The sequence below is a fragment of the Nanorana parkeri genome, unplaced genomic scaffold (genome assembly GCF_000935625.1).
Source record: "Nanorana parkeri isolate BGI_ZX_2015 unplaced genomic scaffold, ASM93562v1 scaffold404, whole genome shotgun sequence".
NCBI lineage: Eukaryota > Metazoa > Chordata > Amphibia > Anura > Dicroglossidae > Nanorana > Nanorana parkeri.
Genome location: NW_017306672.1, coordinates 173,397 through 201,092, shown reverse-complemented (window position 1 = coordinate 201,092; position 27,696 = coordinate 173,397). Strand labels below are relative to the sequence as shown.

Sequence of the window (27,696 nt, the reverse complement as noted above, 5' to 3'; positions counted from 1 at the left end):
GTTGGTATAAAACAGGTGGTGAAACTATATCACATCATACTGCTGCCTCTGGAAGTCATGCCTGTGGCTGTCGGGAGTCTTCCAATGCCTCATGGAATTTGTAATTGGGCCACATATGGAGGGCCGGAGTTTACTTACTCCTGGTATAAAATGTTGTAGATCTTTATTTTTCTGCATCGATTTGTTAGCATCTCATTAAGCGAAAGTGCACAGATTTCCTAATGATGAAATACAACAAACCTCTAACCGCTTGCAGAAATCTCACCTAATTCCTCTGTGTTTTCTCCTGGAAATCCCGTTAATTCCTCTTGTATTTCTCTGGGGAGGGTATCTTGAAAGCCTTCTTAATTATCTCTGTTGTTTATCTGCAGAGTACGGCTTGGAAATCTCTTTCTCTGTGTTGTCTTAGCGAGGCTGTCTCCATAGCACTTTACATGCTAATTATAACAAGCCATCCTACAGTGATGAGACCAAGTGGGAGTGAAACAGGTTGTCGGTGGACAACCTGTGTGTTATGCTCTTATAATCCCTGTGGGTGAAGTATTGATTCAAAGCAGCATTACACATAGGACTGTTATATTAGATTGGTCCTGTTTCTATGGGTCTGCTGTAGTTTAATGTGTGATTTACCAAAACTCTTACCCGGCTGTAAAATTGTTATTGATTTTTGTAAATGATTTTGCATTGAATGCTGAATGCTTCTGGAGTGTGTTTAAATGGTTTAGTTCATATACCTACCTATTCTATTCCGATCGATTTAGATTGAGTGAGTTGCATGTGGTCAATTAGATTGACATGAATGCTGTTCTCTAAACACAGTGTAGTGCTCTGCAGATGGCAAAATTAGCTGTCGGGCCCCAAAGAAGTCTTTAGGAATTTGCCGACAACTGACTGCCTTCAGAGCAGTGCATGGAGAGTAGAAGCGTGCCAGCTCCTGAAGATCTCAGAACTGGGGCAACACAGATGAGCAGATTACACATAATTACATTTAACTCATCTAATAATACAAACCTGAAGTACAAAGTACCTAATCTGCCAATTGCAGCATATACAGTGGCTGGCAACTGCTTGAATGTCATGGTGCCCAAAATCCCAGGGTACTCTTATATGCACATAGTCACTTGGCTTCCTGCCCAAACTCTCACAACAGCCCATGACTGGAGCATGGAGAGGGGTAGAATCAGCCTCTCAATCCTAAAAGCTGGGTTGACATGAGCCTATAACGGGAACCTGGGATATGAACTGATCACAATCACGCCTAGTTCCCAACTGTTCCTTATTTAAAGGCAATGCCACTATTTTGGAACTGAATTCCTCTGTTACTCTTTTTTTTTATTTATTTATTTTTCATTTTGGTCTGATGTGTAGACCTCTATAAGAAATTTTACTTTTGAGCCACCAAAAGTGGTATGCCACACTGAACCTTCCATCTAACATCTAAATGATCAGATGCAGTATTTTGAAAAGCTAGTATGAAGTGAAAGAAGTGGTGGAAAAAGCACTTGATGGTTGAACCAATCATTTTCTGCATGGTAATTCTTCATAGTCCATGGTTGTTGAAGGGGTGTATCCTTCGCCTACATATTTTGTGCTGAAAGTTGTCCCTTTTCCTCATCTCAAAAAGTTAGAAGATGTAAAATGAGAATCTGATTAAACTATATTTTTTGGCTGAAGGAGAAAATAAGAGCACCCAGAGGACTTGTGCATAGATCTGGGGAGTACGTACAAACTCCATGTAAACCAGGGATAGCCAAACTTCAGCCCTCCAGATGTGGTGAATGAAAGTCCCATGAGGCTTTTCAAGGCTCTGACAGCCACAGGTAAGACCTCCCAGAGGCATTTGTCATTTCACTACAGCTGGAGGGCTGAAGTTTGGCTACTCCTGATGTAGACCGTGTCCTTGTTGAGAATACTTGAACTAAGAGAAATGTGGAGGCAGCCATTTCTGTCCCCTCATGAGAAAGTTTGTTTCCTGCTATGCTAACCACTGGCTTCAATGTCCTAGAGTAAGTGTGCAGCAAGTAATTCAAACATTTTGCTCTTCTTTCCATGTTATAAAGAATTCATGTGAATCATTTCATTTGTGTTTTCCAGATTTTAAGTGTGAAGAAAGCTCAGCATGGGAAAGCAAAACAGCAAACTGCGACCCGAGATCCTTCAAGATCTGCGGGAAAACACAGAGTTCACCGACCATGAGCTGCAGGAGTGGTACAAAGGCTTCCTGAAGGATTGTCCGACTGGACATCTCACGGTAGAAGAGTTCAAGAAGATCTATGCAAACTTCTTTCCTTACGGCGATGCATCTAAGTTTGCAGAGCATGTATTCCGCACCTTTGACACAAACGGGGATGGGACGATTGACTTTCGGGAATTTATCATTGCGTTAAGCGTCACTTCTCGGGGGAAGCTGGAACAGAAGCTGAAGTGGGCGTTTAGTATGTACGACCTGGATGGGAATGGATATATAAGTCGTGGAGAGATGTTAGAAATTGTTCAGGTAAGTTCAGCTGGTTTACCAAATTCAGACTAGACGTGGAAATTGAAGCGTTCTTCTGTGAAAAGTTAAATTTGTTTAGCTTTCCTTCTGCTATTATTATTATACAGGATTTACATAGCGCCAATAGTTTGCACAGCGCTTTACAATATAAGGAAGACATTACAGTCACAATACAATTTAAGACAAGATGGTAAGGAGGGCCCTGCCCGTGAGGGCTTACAATCTAAAAGGGAGGGGCAAGTGACACATGAGGAGGTAGCTGCGCGGGGATGATTGTTTGAGAAAGTGATTGTTCAGTGGTTAGGTTGAGGTGGGATAGGCTTCCCTGAAGAGATGAGTCTTAAGGGATCGCCTAAAGGCAGTCAGTGTGGGAGATAGACGGACAGGTTGGGGTAGAGAGTTCCATAGAATGGGAGACACTCTAGTGAAGTCCTGGAGGCGAGCATGGGAGGAGTTGATGACGGAGCTGGAAAGCAGGAGGTCTTGTGAAGAGCGGAGGGGGCGCTTAGGGTAATACTTTGAGACCAGGTTGGAGATATAGCCGGGGCCAGAGTTGTGGATGGCTTTGTACGCGGTTGTTAATATTTTGAATTGTATCCTTTGGGCTATAGGAAGCCAGTGTAGGGATTGACAGGGGGGGGTTGCAGACACCATGACTATGACTGCTGAGTATCGTACTCTCTGGTTTCCTAAAGTAATCTTGCAGCCACATAAGTGTGAAGTGTGTTGTTTTTTTTATTTCTGCCAAAGACCTGTCCTTGCTTTTTTACATTTGTTTAACTAGAATACCTCATCTCATTTCACTTTGTTGTAGGGAACTAGCATCCTAACTTAGACTAAGCCCCCTCCAACTACCACCCATCTGTTTAAGTGAGAATGTCTTTGTGGCCACTTAAAGGAGAAATATGAGGCGAGTGATTTACACTCATCCTCATAGTTTTAGTCCATGTGTGACGTTGAAACTGTCACACAATGGCTCTATAAATCGGAAAGTGAGTGAACACACTCCTGATCATTTCCCTGCAGAGATCAGTGACTGTGAGTCACCGCTCCTCACAGGGATTCCCCAGCGCTGACTGGAGAAACAGACTGGGACGGGGCGGGCACAGGTGCTCTGCCTCTGGATAGGCAGAGGCCGCTGCCAATCAGCCAGCTGGGTGGATCTCGACAGTATTGTCGGGATCTGTCCCAGCTGCAGTGCTCTCAATATGTAGCAGGCAATAGCTCGCTATGTACTGAGCTTTGGGTCACGGGAGGACGTTAGTATATGTCCTCCCGTGACTCTAAAGAGAACTATGGGATAAAAAGGTTATCAGCCGAATGGCAGTTCATGGGGTTAGTTCCCATAGATACTTGTTTTATAGGAAAATAGAAACTTTGTTGCAGACATCCTACCTACTGAAATCCCTGATATATTAAAAGCTGGCAGGTTATTCAGCTTTCCAGTATCTACCACAAACCGATTCATTATGTTTAGGTGAACTGACCCTTTAAAGTGTCCTTGGCAGCACATACCCACTAAAAGAGGACTGAATATGCTCACTTTCAGACATCCCATTTCTTAAAAAGCCACTGCAGTTCATCGTCCTCTGCAAGTATTCAATTAATCAGATGGGTCAAATACAAGCTCAGCTCCCCTGTGGCTCGCTGTAGTTCTCCTTGATGACTCGAATGTCATGTAGTGATGTATGGATGACTCCACAGCAAGCAGCGAGGTGAGCAGATATTTACACACCCAGTGTATGTGAATACTTGCAACAAACGGGAGAGAAGTGAAGCGGAGACTTTCCAAGTACCAGGTTTCCAGTAAGGTTGGTATATGCATTCTTCTTTTAGCAGGCATGTTGTACATACAAGTGGCCTGTGCTGACAGGGCCATCATACTGGTAATGATTTCTTATGTATGAATTAATACATAAGGTCTATAAGGGCTCATGCACACAGGTACCTGGGTCCGTACAATGTAAACTCAGGTGTATTTCCCCAACCAGGAGGCACAGGTGCTGCATACAGCCACCCATAGGCAAACAATGGCTGTATGCGGCTGTATTCAGGCGTATGGCGGCACTTGTGGAAACATGCAAGTGCACACAAATGTGACATTTCAAATGAAGACTGTCTGCCTGTGCAAGGGGATGTATGTCTGTGCACACGCGTGTGTGTATAGGCAAGTATTGTCGTATGTCCATGTACAGCTGCATACATCCATTAATGTCTATAGGGAGCTGTACATAGCACCTGCAGTTCCCAGACAGGCACATACGCCCGAAGTTTGCCAAATCTTGCACCCATGTGCCTGAGCCCTAAATGGTATTTAAAATATCATGAACCTGTAGCATGTGACCATATGTGACTCTTCACTGTTGTTGGTGTTTTAGAAGACTAATGTTCAAAGCCTAGATTTCTTAGTCTCTATTGCATTTTACACCTCACACTAGCCTGAAGCCAACAGAAGAAGCTTTTATATTTATAGAATGGTTACTTTTATTTGTCTCTTGCAGTCTGCTGCCATCTAGCATGCACACACATCATAGCATGTTACATTAAAACAAATGAGTCTAAGACGTGAGGGTGCAGGAATTGGTGCTAATCTGAGGTCTAAAGGTTAAGGAATTGGGGCTAACCTGAGGTGTTAAGGTTCAGGAATTGGTGCTAATCTGAGGTGTGAATATACAGCAATCGGGGCTGATCTGAGGTCTAAAGGTTAAGGAATTGGGGCTGATCTGAGGTCTGAAGGTACAGGAATTGGTGCTAATCTGAGGTATGAATGTACAGGAATCAGGGCTGATCTGAGGTCTGAAGGTTTTTAGGAATTGGGGCGGTTCTGGGGTCTGAAGGTTCAGGAATTGGGGCGGTTCTGGGGTCTGAAGGTTCAGGAATTGGGGCGGTTCTGAGGTCTGAAGGTTCAGGAATTGGGGCTAATCTGAGGTCTGAAGGTTCAGGAATTGGGGCTAATCTGAGGTCTGAAGGTTCAGGAATTGGGGCGGTTCTGAGGTCTGAAGGTTCAGGAATTGGGGCGGTTCTGAGGTCTGAAGGTTCAGGAATTGGGGCTAATCTGAGGTATGAAGGTTCAGGAATTGGGGCTGACCCTAGGTCTGAAGGTTCAGGAATTGGGGCTCATCTGAGGTCTGAAGGTTCAGGAATTGGGGCTAATCTGAGGTCTGAAGGTTCAGGAATTGGGGCTAATCTGAGGTATGAAGGTTCAGGAATTGGGGCTGACCTGAGGTCTGAAGGTTCAGGAATTGGGGCTAATCTGAGGTATGAAGGTTCAGGAATTGGGGCTGACCTGAGGTCTGAAGGTTCAGGAATTGGGGCTGATCTGAGGTCTGAAAGTGCAGGAATTGGGGCTTATCTGAGGTTTTGAAGGTGCAGAAATTTGGGTTGATCTAGGAATTGGGGCTGGTCTGAAGGTGCAGGAATTGGGGCTCGTCTGAAGGTGCATGAATTTGGGTCGGTCTGAGGCGTGAAGGTTCAGGAATTGGGGCTGGTCTGAAGGTGCAGGAATTTGGGTCGGTCTGAGGCGTGAAGGTTCAGGAATTGGGGCTGGTCTGAGACATAACAGAAGTAAGCCATAAAAACAGGGACAGGAATCGCACTGAAACTGTAAGTCCAGTTTACTGTTCAGTGCACATTAAAGCATATCTAAACCTAAAAACGTAAATGTAAATATATTGCAACTTACAGTCCTTAGATGTGCTGGCTGCATTAGTTTGTCTTTTTTAAGCTTTTTTCCTTTATTTTCTCCTGGTGATCCGGCCAGTAACACGCTTCCTGTCGTAGGGTGACACCACTTTATGGAGGCGCAATGGAGCCACCCTTGTCACCTGTGGGGAGGGTAGTATTAGATGGACTTGACTAACAAATGAAATCTGAACTCCAGCTAACACTTTTAAGCAGTTACAACAAAAAGTTTTTTGTTTTTTTTTTGCTTTTGGGATAAAGGTTTAACATATAAATTAATAAAAACTGACCTTTGTCAGTGTTAAATTTGTTGAAACGCTCGATCTGCCACTTTTGCTCGACAGCTTGGTCTGCTAAATAAAATAACAAACTTATTGTCTGGATCACCAGGCAAAAATGAAAGGAAAAGGCTTTAAAAAAAATAAAATGCAGCTACAACATTTAAAGATTGGTAGGTTGCAATGAATTACATTTTTGCTTTTGGTTTTAGATGCGCTTTAAAACTAACAATATTACTGTGGTGTACTATAGTCCAGTAGCACGCCAGTTGTCTACACCTTGTAAATTGACACTTGATGTAAAAAGGTTGCTGACCCCAATTTAGTTTTAGTAGCTTTTTATGATTATTCCAGGAAATTAGAAACGAAGGTTTAAAAATTGAATGAAAGATGAGAACAGAACCTGCATTTGTTTTTGTTTTGTTTTTTTTCATTAGTTTCCAACACTCTTTACAAAAAATGAGATTGGCAGGATCAAAAACTACAACAATTATGTACTTTTAAAAGAAAGAAGTTGCAATGGAGAAATCCCATACTGATATCAAACAGACATGGAGGATGAAAAGAAGCTTTAGGGCCCATTCACACCACATCCAGATCATCTCCAAACCAGACCAGATTGGTTCCGGACCCAAAATGCATCCTAATGTAATCTTATGCTATTTCTGGCCTCTGTTCACACCAACGCAGTCCATTCCAGAAAAATACTGCATGTCTCATTTTGTCTGGTCTGGAATGCGCTGGAACTGCAGGTAGGTTCACACCAGATCTGGCCCGGAAAATGGTGTGAAGCTGCCCTTAAAGAACTATGGACAAACATTATTTTAACCCTTGCAGTGCGGGGAAAGCCCCACTGCAAGAGTAAAGTGCTTGTTTTGGTCTGGGTGCAAAAATAACCGTTACTATGTACAGGCAGCACACGGAGCATCTTAGTGCCTTTCTTTGGTCCATATGAGGTTGCTATGGAGGCCTTGGCTTAGGTAATAGATCACACTTTCGGTAGTACTAACCCATGCCCACTTGCGGCTCCTGACTTAAAATGCCTTTTATTGATGTCTAAACTTTGTGGTCGAACAAACCGCAACGTTTCGGCAGAACACAGGGTCCCTTCATCAGGCTGACCAATAAAGTACTCTGGGTGCACAGGGGCCGGCAGGGGTCTTTCTGTTTGATTGTATGGGCCATAGGCATTACACGCGTTACATTCTTGGTTTACTACACATGCCACAATGCATGACTCCTCCTATCTCAAGGCCCGCCTACAGAGTCCAATTTAGACCTCCATATAGGTCAATCGTTTAGGAACTCCCCAGGTAGGGCACTCTTGTTCCTCTTTCACTTCCCCAGGGATCAATTCTGCACCGCAGATGTTCAGAAATGAGAATGAACACAACCCATAGTGTAAAACTATTAAAACACTAAAAATCCTTTTATTGAAAAACTACTTGCATGTCAAAACATCATTAAGGCAAAGGCAAGCACAGCTCCGATCCCAAACTGGTCCCTGGAAGGACAGGTGTTGCGTGTGATTTTAGTACGCAGCGCCTGCCCTTCTCTATGGGAGTACACAGCCGTACGCCGCCCTAGGCTCATCCGCCCTGCACGTCCGTATGGGTGCGGGTGAGCGTACTCGTACCCTGACAGGATGGATCCTGTCTGCGTCCGAGCCGGGACACCCGTACCGACCTGCACTTGAGGTGAGCGTAGGGCGACGTTTGGCCGTGTACTCCCATAGAGAAGGACAGGGGCTGCGTACTAATCACACGTAGCACCTGTCCTTCCCGGGAGCTGCCTGATACGGCCATGCATGCAGCACGGAGCCGTACGCGCCGGCCTTTTCTCATGTGAATGAGGCCTAAGAGATGCCGCCTGAGGCATCAGCTTCAGGCTTCCTTACTATAGGGATGGCCCTGGTCAAGAACCTTCCTATACTGTTAGACAAACTGAAGAGAATTACTGAACTTTTGGCAGGTAAGACAGTATTTCAAATGAGTTTAGCTGTCTGCCTGGAGTACATCCTTAAAGTGACACTAAACTCAGGAGTTAAATCTTAAAAATACATTCAAGTACCTTAACTATTAACAAAAATGTATCTTATTTGTGTATTACACTGCTGTAGATCCTCAAATCATCTCTGAATTGGTGCTGACACTGTCCTTCCTTCTGGAGGGTGACTACTTTTGTTCCCCATGGTCCCTGTGTGTGTGTGTGTGTGTGTGTGTGTTGTAAAGTAGTCACCACTCCAAGCTCAATACAAACTAGTGAATTAAACATGAGATTGTAGTCCATCACAGGAGTGAGCTTAGAGCGTTGACTACTTTACAACACACACAGGGACCATGGGGAACAAAAGTAGCCACCCTCCAGAAGGAGGGTCTACAGCCGAGTGATACACAAATAAGATACATTTTTGTTAATAGTTAACGTACTAGAATGCATTTTTAAGATTTAGCTCCTGAGTTTACCGTCACTTTAATTTATGTTTCAGAAGAAAATAATTTTTACTTTTATGCAATTACAAATGGAGCTTCCTTTTTAGATTCATCCAGATGTTTTGTCTCCCCTACAGGCAATATACAAGATGGTGTCATCCGTGATGAAAATGCCAGAAGACGAATCTACACCAGAGAAGAGAACGGACAAAATCTTTAAGCAGATGGACACAAATAATGATGGTATGACATGCACAAACTGCTCCCAATCCAACCCAAGAGTACATGAGTGTTCCATAAAAATGGAAGCAATGATTCCAGACTTCAAACGACATGTCTGTAGTGCAGGTCTACAAAATGGGAGAATCTGGGTGTTTGCTATAAGCAAGATGAAAGGCCATTTCCTTAGGTTTTTATATTATCAATGGGTTTAGAATAGTTGATTGTCCCTGGGCACACCTATCCTGCGTCCAGCAACAATCCTCTATCCAAATCTTAAAAATGCCGATTTAACTCTTGGCGCTAGTGATTACCATCACACAATCCTGCAGGAGTAGTATTTCTTGTAAAATATCCACAGCTTTTGGAGAGGCTGCTCGTCAAAGAAACTCTGGGGTTCTGATCAGATACATCAAAGACAAAAGCAACAAAGCGCCACCTCCTTGTGTGAAATCTTTTTTTATTTGAATAATAAAAACGGTTATAAATACTCACAATTTATAACATTTCAGTCACGCTTGTCAATAAGAGAGCACAAGATCAGTGTCTAAGGAATGTTCTGCTCCGACTGCGTGTAAAAAGTTGCCTCTGGTCACATCATCATACCAACTGCTGCGTTTAGGCTGGATTTACGGGTTTCATGGGCATACCCCCTTCCTCAGAATGACGTGATTCTAAAACGCATAAATCCAGCCTAAAAGCAGCCGGTGGCACGATGGTATGGTGATGTGTCCAGAGGCAGCTTTTTACACGCAGTCGGAGCAGAACATTCCTTAGACACTGATCTTGTGGTCTCTTATTGACAAGCGTGACTGAAATTTTATAATTGTGAGTATTTATAACCATTTTTATTCAAATAAAAAAAGTTTTCACACAAGGAGGTGGCGCTTAATTGCATTTTTAAGATTTATAAAAGACAAAAGCAACAAAGTATCTTAACTATTAACAAAAATGTATCTTATTTGTGTATCACTCAGCTGTAGATCCTCAAATCATCTCTGAATTGGTGCTGACACTGTCCTTCCTTCTGGAGGGGGGCTACTTTTCTTCCCCATGGTCCCTGTGTGTGTTGTAAAGTAGTCACGCTCCAAGCTCACTCCTGTGATGGATGGATTACAATCTCATGTTTAGTTTACTAATTTGTATTGAGATTGTAGTCCATCACAGGAGTGAGCTTGGAGCGATGGCTACTTTGCAACACACACTGGGACACTCTCATCATCACTACAAGATCTTGGTGGAAAATGAATGCAACTCTGGATGGAAATAAATTTTGTGACATTGCATAAGCTTATAAAAATGATGCCACAGGAAATGTGTGCTGTAATCAAAGCTAAAGGTGGTCCAACGAAATATTAAAGTGTGTGACTCTTTTGGCCAGGCAGTGTATAAAAAATATTCACATTAAAGATGCACTAAACAAGGATATGACTGCGGCTTTAGGTTCTAACACACCTCTGCTCAAGGAGTTATGTGGTAATTCCCAGTATAATGCAGAACGCAGACCTCCACCAGTACTAGCCTTTCCTCCCCCACAGTTGCAGCTTCTCAGTCATTTGAACATATTGGAGCTAATTATTGGCTGTGTATATTTAGCTCCGTTCTAGGCATTGCCCATTCAGGACATTTAGTGCCTATGAAATCAGCCGCATTGAACATCAGCTGCCCTTCTGCCTTGTGCAGCCTTTTAAAAGGCCTCTCCAAAGAGGCTTGTTGGTCATATTCCAGGAACACTGCAAGCGACGTTCCGGTTACTTTCCTAGCGAAATTAGCATTGCAATTGTAAACATCTACAGTAGAAGTGGGTTCCTGTAATTTTTTTATTTTTTTTTGCCATTTATCTTCTTTTGGATCTCTGTAAGCATGTTGCCATAGAAATGAGTTGTTTGTAAGATAATGACAGGTCATTCTGGAGAGGACCCGACGGTGCAGCTCTTAGCATAATATACTAAAAGAAGAGGTACTGGTCTGTATGACGTTCTTTTGTAAATCCCTGGTGGAGATAAATTGTTCACTGATAAACCCATCCAACATGACATATTGGGGTCTGTTTTATAAATGTTTTCACTAGGGGTGCACCGAAACTCAAAACAAAAAAATGTCAGGCTGAAACTGAAAATTACTTATTTTTTTTCCCCCAATCATTTCTTTAAAAAATGTATAAAATATTTTTTTCATATTATTATTAATTTTTTTTACTTTTGGGGGCTTTGGGGAAATATCAGGGGTCTAAACAGATCCCTGATATTTCCTTTTTAAAATGGAAAAAGAGTTGGAGTCCTAAATATTTTTCTAGAGCCCTTGTTATGAATGAAAAGGAAGTCTCTATACTTAGTAACTGATACTATCTCCTCCAGTTTATGAATGGACAGGAAGCAATATAGAGCACTTCCTGCTCATTCATAACTGTGGAGTGGGAGGAGAGCCCAGCCTCCTGTAACAGCTGACAGCTCTCTCCTCCCTACACCGCCCCGCTTGGCCTCCTGAAAGCTTCTCTCTTCTCTCTTCCCTGCTGGGTGCTGGCAGCTGGATCCTTTGTGTCCCCTCCGATACCCGCTGCCTCTGCCAACACAGACAAGGAAGAGTAGTGAGTATTGGAGGGGGACACAGACCGGCGCCCATTTTCAGCCAAAATGTTGATGCATCCCTATTTTTCACCCAAGATTTTAAATTTTTCCAACTTGAATTGACTTTGAAACAATGTGTGAAAGTTTTGTCAATCTTGTTTGAAAATACTTAAAGGAGAACAATGAGGTGAGTGATTTCCACTCCTCATAGTTAGAACCGACCTGTGACAAAGAAGCTGTCGCAGGTCGGCTCTATGGATCGGGAAGTGAGCAGAAACATGCAGTGATCCGATCGTCTCCCTGCAGAGAGCCATGACTGTTGGTCACTGCTCCCTGCAGTGATTCCCCCCTCCCCTTTCCAATCCTCCAGCGCTGAGTGGAGGAACATATGGGGGGGTGGCCGGCACAGCTGGCTCCTCTAGCTGGGCAAAGTCCGCTGTCACTCACGCAGCTGGGTGGATCTCGACAGTATTGTCGAGATCCGTCCCGGCTGCGGTGCTCTCGGTATTGCTTGCGATATACTGAGCTTTGGGGTCACAGGAGGAGGTTAGTATATGTCCTCCCGTGACCCTAAAGAGAACTATGGGGGAAAACACTTACCCCATAGTTCTCTTTTAATAGAACCAATTATGCAGTAAACGCTAAATAATTGTTGGCTGTACTATTGTCCCGATCTATTCCCATCACCAGTTTATCAAAAATAAACGCTCATCGCTCCTCCCCATATACAGTGTACACGTTCTGCCACTTTTGTTTGAAAATGTCACAGTATAAGCCGCAGTTTAATGAAAGAGATGCATGGTTGAAGTTCCAATTTGTGTGACTGTCTTGTCTTTCTTCTAGGTAAGCTTTCCCTTGAAGAATTTATTAAAGGTGCCAAGAGCGATCCCTCAATCGTGCGATTGTTACAATGTGACCCAAGCAGCACAAGCCAGTTCTAATTACGCTCCATCCGTACGGACAGCCGCAACCAAACTCTGGCTTGTCAATCAAGCTTTGCTTGCAAGTGAATGCCTTCTCAGTCATTCCTCTACTGTTAGCGGATCTCCACCCCCCTCCTGCCAGATTGTTTTCTATGTATTAGAGAGAAAACAGCCTTGCTCCCCATTCCATTTACCAGTACACACGACATTCCTTTCCTGCGTTGCATCTAATGTCAGGTATGTTTACATGTGGAGACAGGAACACAGAAGATCGATGCACAGTCGCCGCCCGGATTTTACACACGTGGAATTGTGCCGACAGTGGCGTCATGACACTATACTGAACTTGGTTATACTAAGATAAAATAGATGGCTGTTTCACTTTGCAACAAAAGCCGGAAAGAAGATGAGGACTTTACAATGAATACATTGAAAGCACAAGAGTATATATATATATATTATATTTTTTTTCTTTAATTCTTATTGCTTGAAATTCTGTAATTAAACTGTCATTATCCTGCTCATGTATGTATGTATGTATGTATGTATGTATGTATGTATGTATGTATGTATGTATGTATGTATGTATGTATGTATGTATGTATGTACAGACACACACACATTTATAATATATAACAGTATGTAGGATGATTCAAAGGTCCGTCTATTTAAAATGAAATGCTCAGATTTGAGTAGAATGGGGGGTGGGGGGGTGTTTTACTTCGCCATTAACTTGGAAACTGTATAAGACCCCAGCAGGGATATTCCCACTGAGATTATGGAGGGTCCAGCAGGGGTCAGGTGACCCCACTGTCGTGCTTAAAGTGCACCTGCACCCATGCTATGGACATTAAAGTATTTACATATTCTTAAGTGGTAAGAGTTTTAAAACAAACCTCACAACAGGGGACAATGAAATTGCAGCACCTCATCTCAGGGGCCCGCGTTGATAGATTTTTGTTCACATCAGAGCTGCTCATCTCCCCATACAAGTCAACAGGAAAGCAGAAGCAGCTTTAAGCTGGTCAAATTAGCTTGGGAGGTCAGTGTGTCACTATATTTGTAGAAAATAAATCAAAGCAAATGAACGTGCTGTATTAAGACGTTTTTCTGTCATCTGACTAGCTTTCTCAATGTAGAAGTTCCCGTCTGAATTGATAAAGCTACTCAGATGACCAGCGAAACGTCTTAATACAGCAAGTCCAGTTGCCTTGATTTGCTTTTTACAGCTATACCATGACCTGGATGAATGAGAACCTTCATAGACAATGTGTCACTAGACCGGATTTCTTCAGCAGATGGCACTGCGTGTAAAATCTGCCATTACATTTCTTCCTATAGAAAATACGGGAGAGGTTTTGTCGGCGCTGTCTTGCAGTGAGGGGGTCAGAACAAAACTGATATTTTTAGTTTTCCTGAAATATCCCTTTAACAAGCCGGCAGGTGATGAGACTTGACTGAGGGTACCCGAGGTAAACATACTGTTTATTGTGTAATAGACCTCATATTATAATGTGTCACAATACATCTTTCAGCTGTGGGTCACTATCAGTGGCTATGCGATCTTGTCAATGTATGTGTTGACAGAACCATAGCACTTCATACTAAATTCTATAGGACAGTTTCTGCGTGGTGTGAAAAATGTAGCCCGTGGCATTTTCTGCATGGAATGGGTCAACACATTGTTATGTTATCCCTGTAAATATTACAGAATGGAAACAAATGCAGTGTTGAATGCAAACAGAGTGGATTTGCCACAAAAGCACCATTCTAACAGTTCATGTTATCCAGGTCTGCGGACGACATAATTATTACAGTTGTCTAAGCCTGGGCTTCTACCGATGCGTTCTCATTGTAGTGTGTAACAAGTGAGTCAACGCCTGTTGCAACTTACATTAAAACAAACATTGACGCGCATTACAATATTCCATGACAAACGTTTTCATGGTCTTCCGTTTATTTTATTAGGCTCCTCAGCTTTTCTCAATGTGCATTATTGACACCTAAGTGTGAACCCAGCCAAAGGTCAGTGCCTGGGAGGCTTTTGCTCGCATCACTTCTCTCCTTATACAAGTCTATGGGAATGCAAAAGCATGGTCCGGTAACTAATTCTGAATCATCTCAGAAGCATCTTAAATTAAAGTCAAAAGCATGCTGCATCTGCAGTCCAAGGAGCACCAAGTCTGATTCCTTGCTTGAAGCTGAAATCTGATTGATTGCCATAGACCTCCCTTCCTTTTTCTTTTTTTACTCAATTTGTTACTGGGCTGCACTATGCTGTGGTCTGGGAACATGAAGAACATGATCTGTTGCTGGTCCATGAGAACTGATGGTGAGAAGCTCCAATATCTACTTGTCTTTTTCTCAGACCTTTCCTCAAAAGCAGAACATGTTGTTAAAGGCTCAGTCATTATTACCTCTGAGTCTGTGGACAGTGCTGGGAAATGTTTATTGCTAATTATACTTGAGGATGGGTTTGGGAAACACGAGGACTCATGTCCAAGGCCTTAGATAATGTAACTTGGCAAAAACTGGGCAGGTTCTGCACTTCTCTAATCTTTTTTCCCCCAGAGTGCGTACTACTTTACAGTGCACAACTGCACACTTTCTGCTATCTTACCAGAGAAATAATGTGCATAATTGTGTATTCATAATGAAGTGCTAATTCTTCCTGTTTTCAGCCTGCGCCAGTAAGTCATCCTTTATGTTGCCTGCCTGTCTGCAGCAACCAGTTGTGCTCCCTTAAAGCCGAACTCCAGGAACCAGCTAAATACACCATTGCAAAACACATAAAGGAACTATTGTACCTGCAAAAGTTTTGTATTTCTGACAAACCAGTCCTGAAACATGTACAGCCCTGCCAAAGCCAGAAGGATTACATCACTATCTGTTACAATTATAGACTGCAGAAGTAATACAATGGTGTCCTCTCTCTATTCCTACCCTGCTGATTGGATGGACATTAAGGAGCGACAGTTAACTGAGATGCCCTCTCTGCTTTTTCCTTATAATCAGCATGTTCCTTGTCAGCACAATTGCATACAACATGCCTGATTGGCTCCCAGTCCTGCCCCTCCCTCTTCCATACGGCATCTCTGATTGGCACCCAGTCCTGCCCCTCCCTCTTCCATACACCATGCCTGATTGGCTCCCAGTCCTGCCCCTCCCTTTTCCATACACCATGCCTGATTGTCTCCCAGTCCTGCCCCTCCCTTTTCCATATGCCATGCCTGATTGGCTCCCAGTCATGCCCCTCCCTCTACCCTACGCCATGCCTGATTGGTTCCCAGTCATGCCTCTCTCTCATACGCCATGCCTGATTGGCTCCCAGTCCTGCCCCTCCCTCTTCCAGTCTGAGTGCTGCTGTTTGGAGATTGCAAGAGACAGATATGAAGTAGCACTTGCACTAGTTGCATTAAAACAAAAAATACATATAATGACTTATTAATGAACACATAGCAGCATTAATGTGTCTTTGCCTGAAGTTCAGTTTTAAATCTTCCATACTGCCATCTTGGAGAGAAATGGGGGGTCTGGTTGCTTGCTGTGGGAAGAGCTGAGATGGCTTTCCTTTCAGATAAGAGGGCAGCTGTATTCTATAGTTTGTTATAAAATGTGTGTGTACTTACAGCTTAATGTATCAGACATATAATCTACTTCTGATCATATGACTATGTATCATTTTCTAACAGTGAACCCATTACTGTGACAATGGGTGGCCTCCTTTGTCACGTGGGTTCACCTGGGAGGTACATGTGATCTCATTCTCCCCTGCACCCCTTTCTGTATCTGTGATTTTACTAATAACCTTGGACGGACATTTTTCTGTGATGACCCTTCTAAATTTAGTGACATTTTTTTGCGGTTTTCAACAGAAGAAAAAAAAAAGCATGACCGGCTGTTTTGTGTTTCACCGTTTAATTGAATGCAATTTATTTTTTTTCTGAAGAGAGATCTGTCTTTTATGTGAATTGTTCAAAAGCTTATTGTGTTATAAAAAAAAATAAAGGAAAAAATGATAGTTATTTCTCAGAATGTAGAATTTCTTGTTGTCCACATTCAAATTAAAGTACATCTTCACCGGCACTGGATTATTTGTACTGTGGGCCCCAGGATGTTCTCAATTAATGGATCCCACGCCAGTTTCATTGGATCATGTATAAAGCTCAGTGTATCCAGTTATGGTTTTTGTTTTTAAATGGATCTGTAAAACATTTGTGCATGATTTGGAATGCAATGTTTGCATTATGAATTGGGTCCTACATAGCGGTATACTCTGTCAATGACTCGTATGTTGGTGGAAGATAAGGAACCAGTGCTTCCAGGTGCAGGAAGCGTGCATATGTATTGTACTGAATAACCTTTCAGCCTGCAATCATGTGTCGCACTTGCAATGCCATTCATTGTTAATGGCAGCCCAAATGTTCCAAGCTAGATGATTGAAGTTGAGCTTCAAGGTACATGAGCTTCCTTGCCACGTTTGTGCCTAGAACAGCCCAATTCAAATGAATAATCTTCCCTATGCGCAACAAACACGCATAAATGCAACACCATATTGCGTCTTGTAGATATCCCACCACACTCTTGACCGGTATACCGCTAGTTGAATGTGTGCTGGAGTCCAAGAGATAAAAGTATGTCACCAGCACACACCAAGAATCTCCGTCCAAAAATGCCTTTATTGATGTTTCAGCATCACATCAAACAAATAACTATGTTTCAGGACTGCGCAGGTTCCTTCATCAGGTATGGCATACTATGCCTGATGAAGGGACCCTGCGCGGACCAAAAATGTTATTCGTTTGACGTGGTGCTGTCAAGAGGTGTCAATAAAGGCATTTTTGGAGGACATCCTTAGTGGGCTGGTGACATACTTTTAGCTCTTGGACTCCAGCACACATTCAACTAGGGGTATACCGGTCAAGAAGCAAGTCCCCAATAAGATAACAAGCGAAGTAAAGCTGTTAGTTACCGGAGAAGGAAATGCACTTTTCACATGCAGGAGCTGAGGGGAAAATTAATAAAAAGTGATACAAACTTTGTCTCAACTGGAGCTAGAATTTATTTTTCTATGCTATATAGAAAAAAAAGAAAGAATGTGTTTGGAAGCAATACTGAAGAGTAGTGCACAATGCACTAGTGACATTTCATTTATGCCCAGAGTTGGGCTTTAAAAAAACTGATAGAGGTTATTTCACTTCTCCATGCTATCCAAAACTAGACAAAAAGTTGTGACTGATGAACTACTTTAAAGTGAAACTGTTGCCAGATCGTGCACACTAAATTATATAAATATTCTGACGAGCAGCAAAAGCACTTTAAAACGAACCCTAATTCACCTCTGTATCTATGAGAATTGTAAAGAAATTGATTTTCAAAGTTCACAGGAGGCACTGTGTTTTTCTATGAGGACAGAATCTTGGCAGCTTGCCAGCACTCTAATGTAAACACACAGCAGCTGTATGTAGGCTGCTAGAAACCAACTGAAACCGACTTCGTTCTTTTCTGATCCTTGAGGATTGTTGAGAATTCATTACTTCACATTAGAAGCAGCTAGAGAGGTAAGTGATGTAGGGATGTCCAGATACCAGTGCCGATACTTATGATTTCACGAGAAATCATAAGTTGCAGCGGCTGCAGCTGGCACCTAGCTCTGGCGCTCCACCACTGTCCTGAAATCATTAGTCTGCATTGTTTTAGAAAAACTGTCACATGACAAGCAGAAATGTATCAGTACTTGTATCTGTGAGTACTTGGACAAATATCAATACTTGAAAAAATGGTATCAGTGCATCTCTAATATTTATTTATTTTTAAAAAAAAATCATACATTAAAACAGAGATAATAAAAGGGCAGATGCATACCACTGCAGTAGTGATTTCAACTTTGAAAAGGGAGTTGTCACCCCATAACAGGAAGTGCCGTAACAAGGTTCAGGTATAAAGTGAAGGAAAGTGGCAGATCTAAGAAGATTAATGGCCCATTCACCCCAAAACCGGAATGACATCAACAGAGGGTCCATTGACTTGCATTTGTATCTTCTGATTTCCTTCTGATCTGTTGTGTTGCAATCCATTTTTAAATAAATGGTAACACAAAGGCACCGAAAAGCGAGTGTGTGTGAATGTGGCTAGACCCCATCGGATCTGTTGCGTTACGTTGTGCTGAAAAAAAAGTAGTGCATGTTCTACTTTTTTTTCCAGCTTAACACGACTAGCCCCATTCACACACATTAATTTTTCGGTGCCCGTCTATTTAAAAACGGAACCTGTGTGAATGGCCCTCAAAATTACTTTTCAATTAACATGTTAAGGGTTATTTTGAGATTTTATTGATATAATTTAGTTTCAAAATTGCTTCATGACTTGATAGATTCCAGTAGAGCAACTGGTCTGATGATCCCATCTGGTTACATAGATTGTGACATCAACCCGCAGGCTGCACCTCGCCACGAAAAAAAAGTGCATAGAATCTGTATAGGTATATAATATACAGTATAAAGGTATAAAATAGCTTACCTCATACTGATGTCAGTTGTGAGTGGAGTTGGAACTCATGAGAACTCCAGTGTTGTATCTTCACTTGGGTTTAAGCTCTGCCCCTTATTATGGAGTTGTATGCCTTCTGCAGCTTTCTTCAAATAAAACAAATTAATAATTTCAGGAAGAAGAAGATCCTCCCATGTTATAGTTGCAGGGGCAAGACCTGGAGCTTTAGGTGCAAAGGTGATTAAGAGATCTAAGAGGCTAATGAGTAGTTCAAGCACCAAGCAGTTGTCTTTTAACAGTGCCATGGTAGCACTGTGAAAACGTGGCATCAGAAATACTTGTTAACATTGTAGAATAATGACCTCAATCTATCTGGTGCAATATAAACATGTGGAATATGTTGTAGCTGAAAGATTGGAAGAGCATGACCTACCAAAATGTATCTACTATACTCCCATAACATAAATCCAGCCCTACTGGAAGGTCTTCCTAAGAGAGAACCTATCATTGCAGAAAAGTTGAGTGGCAGTTCAGCGTCTGTATTTTAAGATCTGTTGTCTTTAAAAAGAATGGCATCTGATTGTAATTCTGAAGATGAATACAGGGGTCTTTAGGTTGTGACTAGCAGTAATTATTCTGACATTGTCCATATGCTATGAAAGGGTGTGAACTTGAAAGGCTGGCCTTAGTTGGACTGTTCAAGCTGTTTAGCATCGCAAGAAATTACTTCTAATTAATACTGACAATTTTTAATGACATTGGGGGGGATGAGATGCCCAGAATACTAGATGTTATAAAGCAAGCCTGAGGTCTGGGAATTATGCTAAGAAAAACATGTTTTTCGACGTTACAGCCGGGATAATTATTCACAAAGTCAGCTGAAAGAGCATGTGACATGACCGAACACAGATGATCGAGTGGACTGCACGTTGCTAAAATATTGCTGCCCTTCACTTTTTCTAACATTATATCCTTTACATCAAAAGTGGTCTAGGAAGGAAGATGGGTAGGCAGTTGACCCTGCAACCTATTTTCTGACCCATAATCTATTTCCCCTATGATCTTACACTCACCCTTATGTTCAACGCCACCCTTTTCTTTACATGTATTAGAGTATGTGTTTAGTGCAATGAGACCACTGGGCCCGTCTGCATAATCACTATGTGTACCGCCGATGTGGCCCTGGGGGAGCACAAAATCTCGAACTTATTCCTGTCAGGACGTAGGCTGTTCCCACGGACCCACTGGCATATTTTGGGCATGGAGCTCTCGGGGAGCTCAACGCTGCAGACAGAATCTCTGTACTTGGCCCTTCCATTAGAGCACACCCTGAGAGATACCCAACCTGGCTTGACCAGAATTCACCAGGTCTCAAAGTAATGTCCTCAGTAGCTTTTCAACCGGCACTTGCCTGTTCCTGGGAGACGTTCCCATCTAGAGGTTAGGAGAAGGAGCAGTACACACAGAAAGATCTTTCAATGCTTTACTTGCAAAGTTGATTCTGTACATATTTACCCGTTTCAGTCATCCATGTAAAGATGATGGCAAAATCCTTACCGTTACAAATGAGAGAGAACAGTTACCAACAAGAGAAAGGAGCATTGAGGTAAAGCCCAGAGCATAGAAAGGTTGCCAGAGTCCTGCATTCAACCCCATGAGAAAGAGAGTAGCTTAGCCTGCTTCCCCTCCACTAAGGGGAAGCTCAGAGTGAGTGAAGGCAGCGACATACTTTCTGCACTTGGTCCCTGGGAATTCCTATGACCAACAACACCCTTGGCTGCTCCCTGCCAAAACTCTAAATGCATGAGCCCCTCTCACAACTGGAGGGGCAGGGCTGGCACTTCATTCCTGGTGACTTCTAAAGTAACAACTACTTTTTCTCTAGGCATGGCAACATCTAGTGGGCATATAGGGGAACTACACCAGGACTCGAGCCCCTACATGTTCAATGCTTTACCATTTTCCTGTTTTTTTTCCCCCCTACCTTCCCTCTTAATGTAATTGCTGTGGCATTATGTAATTCTGTGGATCTTCTATGTAAGGGCCAAGAGCAAAACCTTCCTGATGCCCACTCATGACCAGCCAACCTATCTATATAACATGACTGTGGAGACCCGCAGAATAGGCCAGCCGTTTGTGTGAAGTTCTAAGCTGCCACATTGTTTTCATTTACACTGGCAATATTAGAGAAGCTAATCATTGTTTACCTATATACACAATGGTATATTTCCATGGAAAATTCAGCAAAAAAATTATAGGCAGTTAGGGAGTTTTATGAGAGTACGAAACACAATCAAATTCCATTTAAAGTAACAATTACATACAGTATATGTTCACTCATTCCTCTTTTACTGAGCACAATTTAATAGGTCTCCTTTCCTGTCCTCCACTTCTGCAAATTATGGTTTCCCAACTCTCCTGCAGTTTCAGGTACTGGTCAGTTTATGCCGTTTCACTTTTTCCAACGGTATAAAAGGTATAATGAGATACAGGGTTTTGACATCCCCAGAATATTCTTGAGCTATGGGTTTGTCTATTTGGCCATACCTTTAAGGGGAGTGGTATGAAGATAATGCCTGCTATTATGATTTACATAATGTGCAGGTAGTGAGGAAAACAAGGTGGTGGGGGGTAGAAGAGGGGGGTAAGAGGATGGCCTAGGGGTGGTAAGGGAGTTACAGGCTGATTTAGGTGGTGGGAGGGAGAAAGTGTGATAGGATGGTATTGGGTATAAGAGAGGATGAACAGGAAACTTAACATTCATAAAAAAAATAATTAATAAATGCAGTTACACTTGGCAAGCAATCTGAGATCACTGGTTTGAAGTCATACCAGCACAAGATTGATTTAGAATTTTGGAAGTGCTATCAGTTACTGTATTTAAGAATTGAATGTAACGCTGTACTTTTATACTACAAGAAAACCCGTGCCACCCTGCAGTGAGACATGTCATTACTTGCACATGAGTATGACAATGGGAAGGAGCTGAGGCGTGTTCAGTTGCTCAGCTGCTGCGAATGTTGAGTTAGCAAACCGCAGCTGAACGCTGTGCTGCAAGTCGGCACCCAGCACTGCTAACTTAACACTCGCAACGGAAGTGAATGTGGATGCAGAGCACGGAGTGTGATGTGCATAGTAGAAGGTGTGGAGAGAGCACCAGTGCCCATTGTAACTGTGGGCACACCTGGCAGCGATGGAGCAAATAAAATTCAGTGTGGTAACCTACAATGTAATCTTTTGGTGGACGAGTGTAAAAGTAAAACTGTCTGACAGTAGAAATTGCACTAATGGCAGAGTTTAACACTGAATCCTCCAGCATTTTGCTTGGAACTGTGCTGCTGAAGTGTCCAATGAAGCTACTGTAGTGAACTGAAGCACTGCAGAACAGCTACTCAGCACTTGGCTAAGGAACTGAACGCGACTGTGGTTTTCCAGGTTTGGCACAAAGGACAGGCACTGGCCTGGGGTGGTGTATGGAGTGCAGCAAGTGAGGGGCGCTGACAAAAGTTTTAACCATTCTCCATCTTTCTGTTTGGGTCTCCAGTCCAAGTTTGTGTGTGCCAGGGGACATTCAGGGAGCTTTACACTCAATTCCTAGTTATAGGGACACGAAGGGAGGGGAAATCTACCTAATGGATACAAATCACAATATAAAAACCTAATTAGGCATATAAGCCTGAATAAAACTGAATGGGCAAGGATGTCACAAATGTGACATCCGTTCCGTACTATTCCCATCAGCAGGAAATCTGTGCATGTATCTCCGCGGAATGGATTTTGCATGTCTGAATGGGGCCTAAGGGCATCAAATAACACTTACAAGCACAGTACTTTGCCCAACACTGAGGATTAATCGCCTAAAAGTATACATGAGTGCTGCACTTGCTTCAACCTCCGTCAGAATGCATGCACCCATCCACCCGTCCATGATGACATCACTGTGCATTGACTATGCGTTTTGTACCATTGACTATGTCAAAAGCAGTCCAAACCTTCAAGTTAAAAGAAACTTTGCCAATGCCTATATTCCTTACTCCTCTCTTGTGCATCATATGGTTTAACAAACCTATAAGGCATTTTAAAAGTAGCAACTTATCACTTGTATAGAAGCCAGCAAGTTTTAACTGGCCCCTTGATTCAGTGTCAGAATTTGCATCTATTCCCCCTCTCATATTGATGTCCTCAAGAAAAAACACAAAACCCCATACAAGTCAATGGTAACAGTTCACACCTAAGCTCTGCAACACACGTGCGATATCGCCTGTCGTGCAAAAAGATGCAGGAGCTATTTTCAGGCGGATGTCGTGCGGTTTTGATCCCATAGACATCTCTATGCATGGAGAAGCGTGCAGTTTTTACACAGTTTTTAAAAGCAAAATCGCGCACAACAAAAATCATGCGCGAAACGTGGGAGAACAGCTCAACAACCGCAATCGCCTAGGTGTGAACCAGGCCTAAAAGACTCCTTACAGCAAATAAAGACCATAGAGCTTTAATATGACGCACCTAGAGCCATCTAAAACATGTAACTTTTATTATTGCAAGATGCCTTCGGCGTCTGTTAGCCAACATTTTTTTTCCTCCTGTTTAGATTATATCCTGTCAAAACCTGTACACTGAAATTCCATTCCAGTGAATCCGTACAATGATTTCCTTCAAAATCAACGTAAACAGCTTTTAAGTAAGTCAAAGCTGCATTTAGAAGTCAATCAGTGATGCAAATGCAGTTTTAGAATAATGGCTAATGATAGGCTATGAAGGTTAACAGTCATGCAATTTAACAGCGTTCCAGAATGTGAAAATTGCTAATAGAGTGTCTCCGTCCGCCTGTAAGCTAGCAGTTGAGCGTTGGTAATGGAGGTGATGGAAATATTAATGAAAGTGGATAGTATTGAGCATATTCCCGTGTATTGTAATTTCTTCCATTTAGATTTATAAAAAAGGAACCACGCTTACGAGCGTACACACTTAACAAGAGGCAGGGTGTCAAAACATCAGCTGGCAAACACTGATATTTTTCACTCTTTCAAGTAAAATTATTAGGCTGTTTGCCACAAAGAGCTAGTTACCTTTTGATGTCTGCGTTTGTCTGATGCTGATGCTCGGAACTGAAGAAAGGGTCTTTCAGATATCGAGACATTTACTACGGGGTAAACGGAATTCTTTAGTGTGATTACAACATTCAGCTGGAATGGGGCAGGAGTATTTAGTGAGCTTTTAATATAATCCCTGTCAGCTAGGAGGTGATATGACGGATTCCTCATACTTGTTTGGCTTGTGCTCTTTGTGTTGCTTTTGTGGATGTAACATCGAAAAAAATCACCTGAAATTGTTGGTAATAAGTGGCCATTTTGAATTAGCTTTCCATGCTGAGAGATTTTTGTTTTTAAAAGAGGCTTGGAAAATACCCATCCACTGACAGCAAGAGCCACACTTTTGTGGGAAGAGTAAACCTGCCAGTTGCTGTCACAAGATGTTTCAGAAACAGAAGACTTGTTCCTTGTTCCCCGGCAGATGATGGCTCGCCAATTGCCAATCCGGTCTTGGCAACATGGCCTAGACCTGGCCATCTGGATTGATATGTTATGTGCACTTAAGCTACATTTCCTTTCCAATCCAGCCCTGTAGAAGAACAAGAAAGAGGAGAGTTGTATCAATATTTATGGTAATTTTCCTTTCCTGGTGCCTATCCATGGCAGCAAATTATGGGTATGCTGCCATGTAGGCACCGGGAAAACAGGATTTTTAGGTCTATTAAAGTGGATTTGTGTTATAAATAGAAATCCCTCTTCCCAGTCCACATTGTTATTGTTTAATAACCTTAACATCAACAAGTACAATTAAAAGGGGTCCCCCTCAACTACACGGACAAAAATCTATGTTGCCAAGACATAAGAGCATTCAAAATCCAGCCAGCACACTGCCCACAATCATTCCACGAAAAAAAGAAGAACCCACAATTTTCTCTGAAATAAATACAAATTGACCAAAGTAATTGGGATCCATCACTGTTTATTCCATATTGATCAAAATAATCAGACTTTGCTTTTGATTCAATAAAATATTGTTCTTAATAAAACAAATGAAAATGGACAAAAATGATGGGTCCCATAAACTAATATTTTGTTGCACAACATTTAGAGGCAATCATGACAAACCATGGATTTCTGCTGTCTCGGGTCTGAAGGGAGCTTTCTCCAGACTGCATGTTTCAGCTCCTTCCATAGATGCTCAATAATAGGATTCAGATCAGAGCTGATAGAAGGCCATCTCAGAATAGTCCAATGTATTGTTCCCAGCCATTCTTGGTTAGTTTTAACTGTGTTTTGGGTCATTATCTTGTTGGAGGATCCATGACCGTGACCTGTGACTTAGACAGAGCTTTCTGTGACACTGGGCAGTACCTTTCACTCTAGAATTCCTTGAAAGTCTTGATAGATTTATTTCTGCCATGTGCAGATTCAAGGCACCCCATGCCAGACACAGCAAATCAGCCCTAAAGCATAACTGAACCTCCTCTCTAGGTCACAGTGTGTAAACTGTTCTTTCGTTGAAGAACATAGAGCTGTTGTAAATTGCCAAAAAGCTCCAGTTTTTTCTCCTCTGTCCATTCTCCCAGAATGTTTATTGTCAGGCCATTGTGACTTATTATAATGCATTTTAGTCCTGTCTGTTTTTTTTGTTTTTCTTTCAACATTGGAGTCCTCCTGGGTATTCTTCCTTTGAGCCCACTGTCACTCAAAAAACAACAGGTGGTGCGATCAGACACTGATGTACCTTGACCTTGGAGTTCAGCTTTTACCTTTTTGTAAGTTGTCCTTGGCTTTCTTTGTCCACCATTTGCACCATTCTTTTGTTCAATCATGGGTCAATTGTCCTCTTGTGCACATCTGGGGGAAGTTGGATACACTCCCATGGACCTTAAACTTTTAATCTTTGCAACTGTAGCCACAGGAACATCAAACTGCTTTACAGGCTTTACATTTGACATTCTGGTCTATAATATTCTAGCTGATCTGCTCAGGCAACTCTCTCTTTTGCTTTCTCTGGTCCCTGTTCAGTGTGGTGCACATGATGATACCAAACAGTGATTACTTTTCTCCATTCCAATAGACTAACGGACTGATTACAGGACTGAAGACATATACGGTACTAATTACAGAAATATCACTATGACCCAAATATTCATAATCTTTTCTAGGGGAGCCAACAAATCTGTCCAGACTATTTTCTTCCTGGTCCACTTTGCCATAATTGATGTATGGTGCCCAAGCGTTGCATCCTGGGAAGGTTACAGCGGCAGCACACTGGGATTGCCTTGTCATCAGCAGAGCATTGCTGGGAAATCTCATCTGTAATCTCATGAGATCTCGGGGAAAGGCATTTTTACTCCACTGAGAGGATGTGCATGGTCACATGTCCTAGTCATATGTGCCAGAGTTCCAGGAAGTAAAGAGAGATCTAGTAACCTGCCCTAACAGTAATTAAAATGTCAGAAGATTGGGGAGGAAAAGAAAAATAAGGTATGTGAAGAATAAATGGACCGGCAATTATCTAGAAGTATTTCTGTGCAAATTGTCATTACTAAACATTTCTAAAGGTGTGTTTGTTGTTATTTTGAAGATAAAGTTCCTCTTTATTGTAGATACCTGATCCTATGACAACTGTGTAAGAGGGGATTTTCTTTTTCCTTCCTGTTGTCTCTCTGGAATAGAAAGGAATGGGGGATCTCCCCTATAGCACAAAGACCGAAAAACATACCTATATGAATGAAAGTTATGAACATTTATAAGCAATGATAATCTGTAATGGAACACATTTTTAATTTATCATCATCATCATAGGTTTTCAGCTCCTTCTACTAATCTTTAAGCTTTTTAGTATTCTGTCATAGGTCTCATTTCTATTCTGCCAAGTGAGCTTATGAATATATCCAGATAATGAAACTTCCGAAGCCAGAAAAGGTCAGAACAATAAATGTATTGCTGCTTTGTCTGGCATATTCCTTTCTTATCCTAGTGCTAAATTCTCAAGCAACTGAGACATGAAATGTCACTATTATCATTTTCACTTTCTATTGCTTGGATAATAAGTATAGTAGACCGGAGTAGACATACTGTATGCACCTGTGGCTCTGTAACATTGCGAGAACCAAGTTTTCATGGGTATAATGAATGGGTTTTATTGCAGGAATCCACAGGAACATTTAAAATGACATCAATTTATATGGGGCTAGTTCAGGTGGCCAGTGGAACATTGGAAATAAAATTGGACATGCCATATTTATTTTGTGCATGCATATGACCGGCTGCTCTGAAAATGAATGGTCATACATAAAAACACATGCATGTTGAGGTTTTACATATTACAAGCACACATTTTCTGATTCCGCTACTCATCAGCTTAATCAAAAGAGGTCATTTGGCCCCTTAAACAGTTATTTTAAAGCTACAGAGGATCAATTATATCAGTGAGCTCCCCAGTGTTCACACCCACTGGCCACACTCATAGAAGCCCCTGGGTGTTCTGTTCAATCGTGTGGGGAGTTGGTACTTTGCCATGTATAATCAGTGATCAAAAATTCTGCTCCAATATGTTCCCCCAGGACCC

The 27,696-nt window shown here is 42.1% G+C and overlaps 1 protein-coding gene across 2 annotated transcripts; it reads left to right on the top strand.

Annotated features, from left to right (window-relative positions):
• The first annotated feature begins 2,098 nt into the window (after positions 1-2,098).
• Positions 2,099-13,112, top strand: HPCAL1 (hippocalcin like 1). Of its 2 annotated transcripts, none has more exons than XM_018559562.1 (3): positions 2,099-2,276; positions 9,021-9,131; positions 12,518-13,112. In XM_018559562.1, exons 1-3 carry the CDS (start codon positions 2,120-2,122, stop codon positions 12,613-12,615), a joined length of 366 nt encoding a protein of 121 aa, XP_018415064.1. In that variant the 5' UTR covers positions 2,099-2,119; the 3' UTR covers positions 12,616-13,112. The 2 variants fall into 2 exon arrangements, with proteins under 2 accessions (XP_018415064.1, XP_018415063.1); XM_018559561.1 differs by having other exon boundaries at positions 2,099-2,497; positions 9,026-9,131.
• The last annotated feature ends 14,584 nt before the right edge of the window (positions 13,113-27,696 follow it).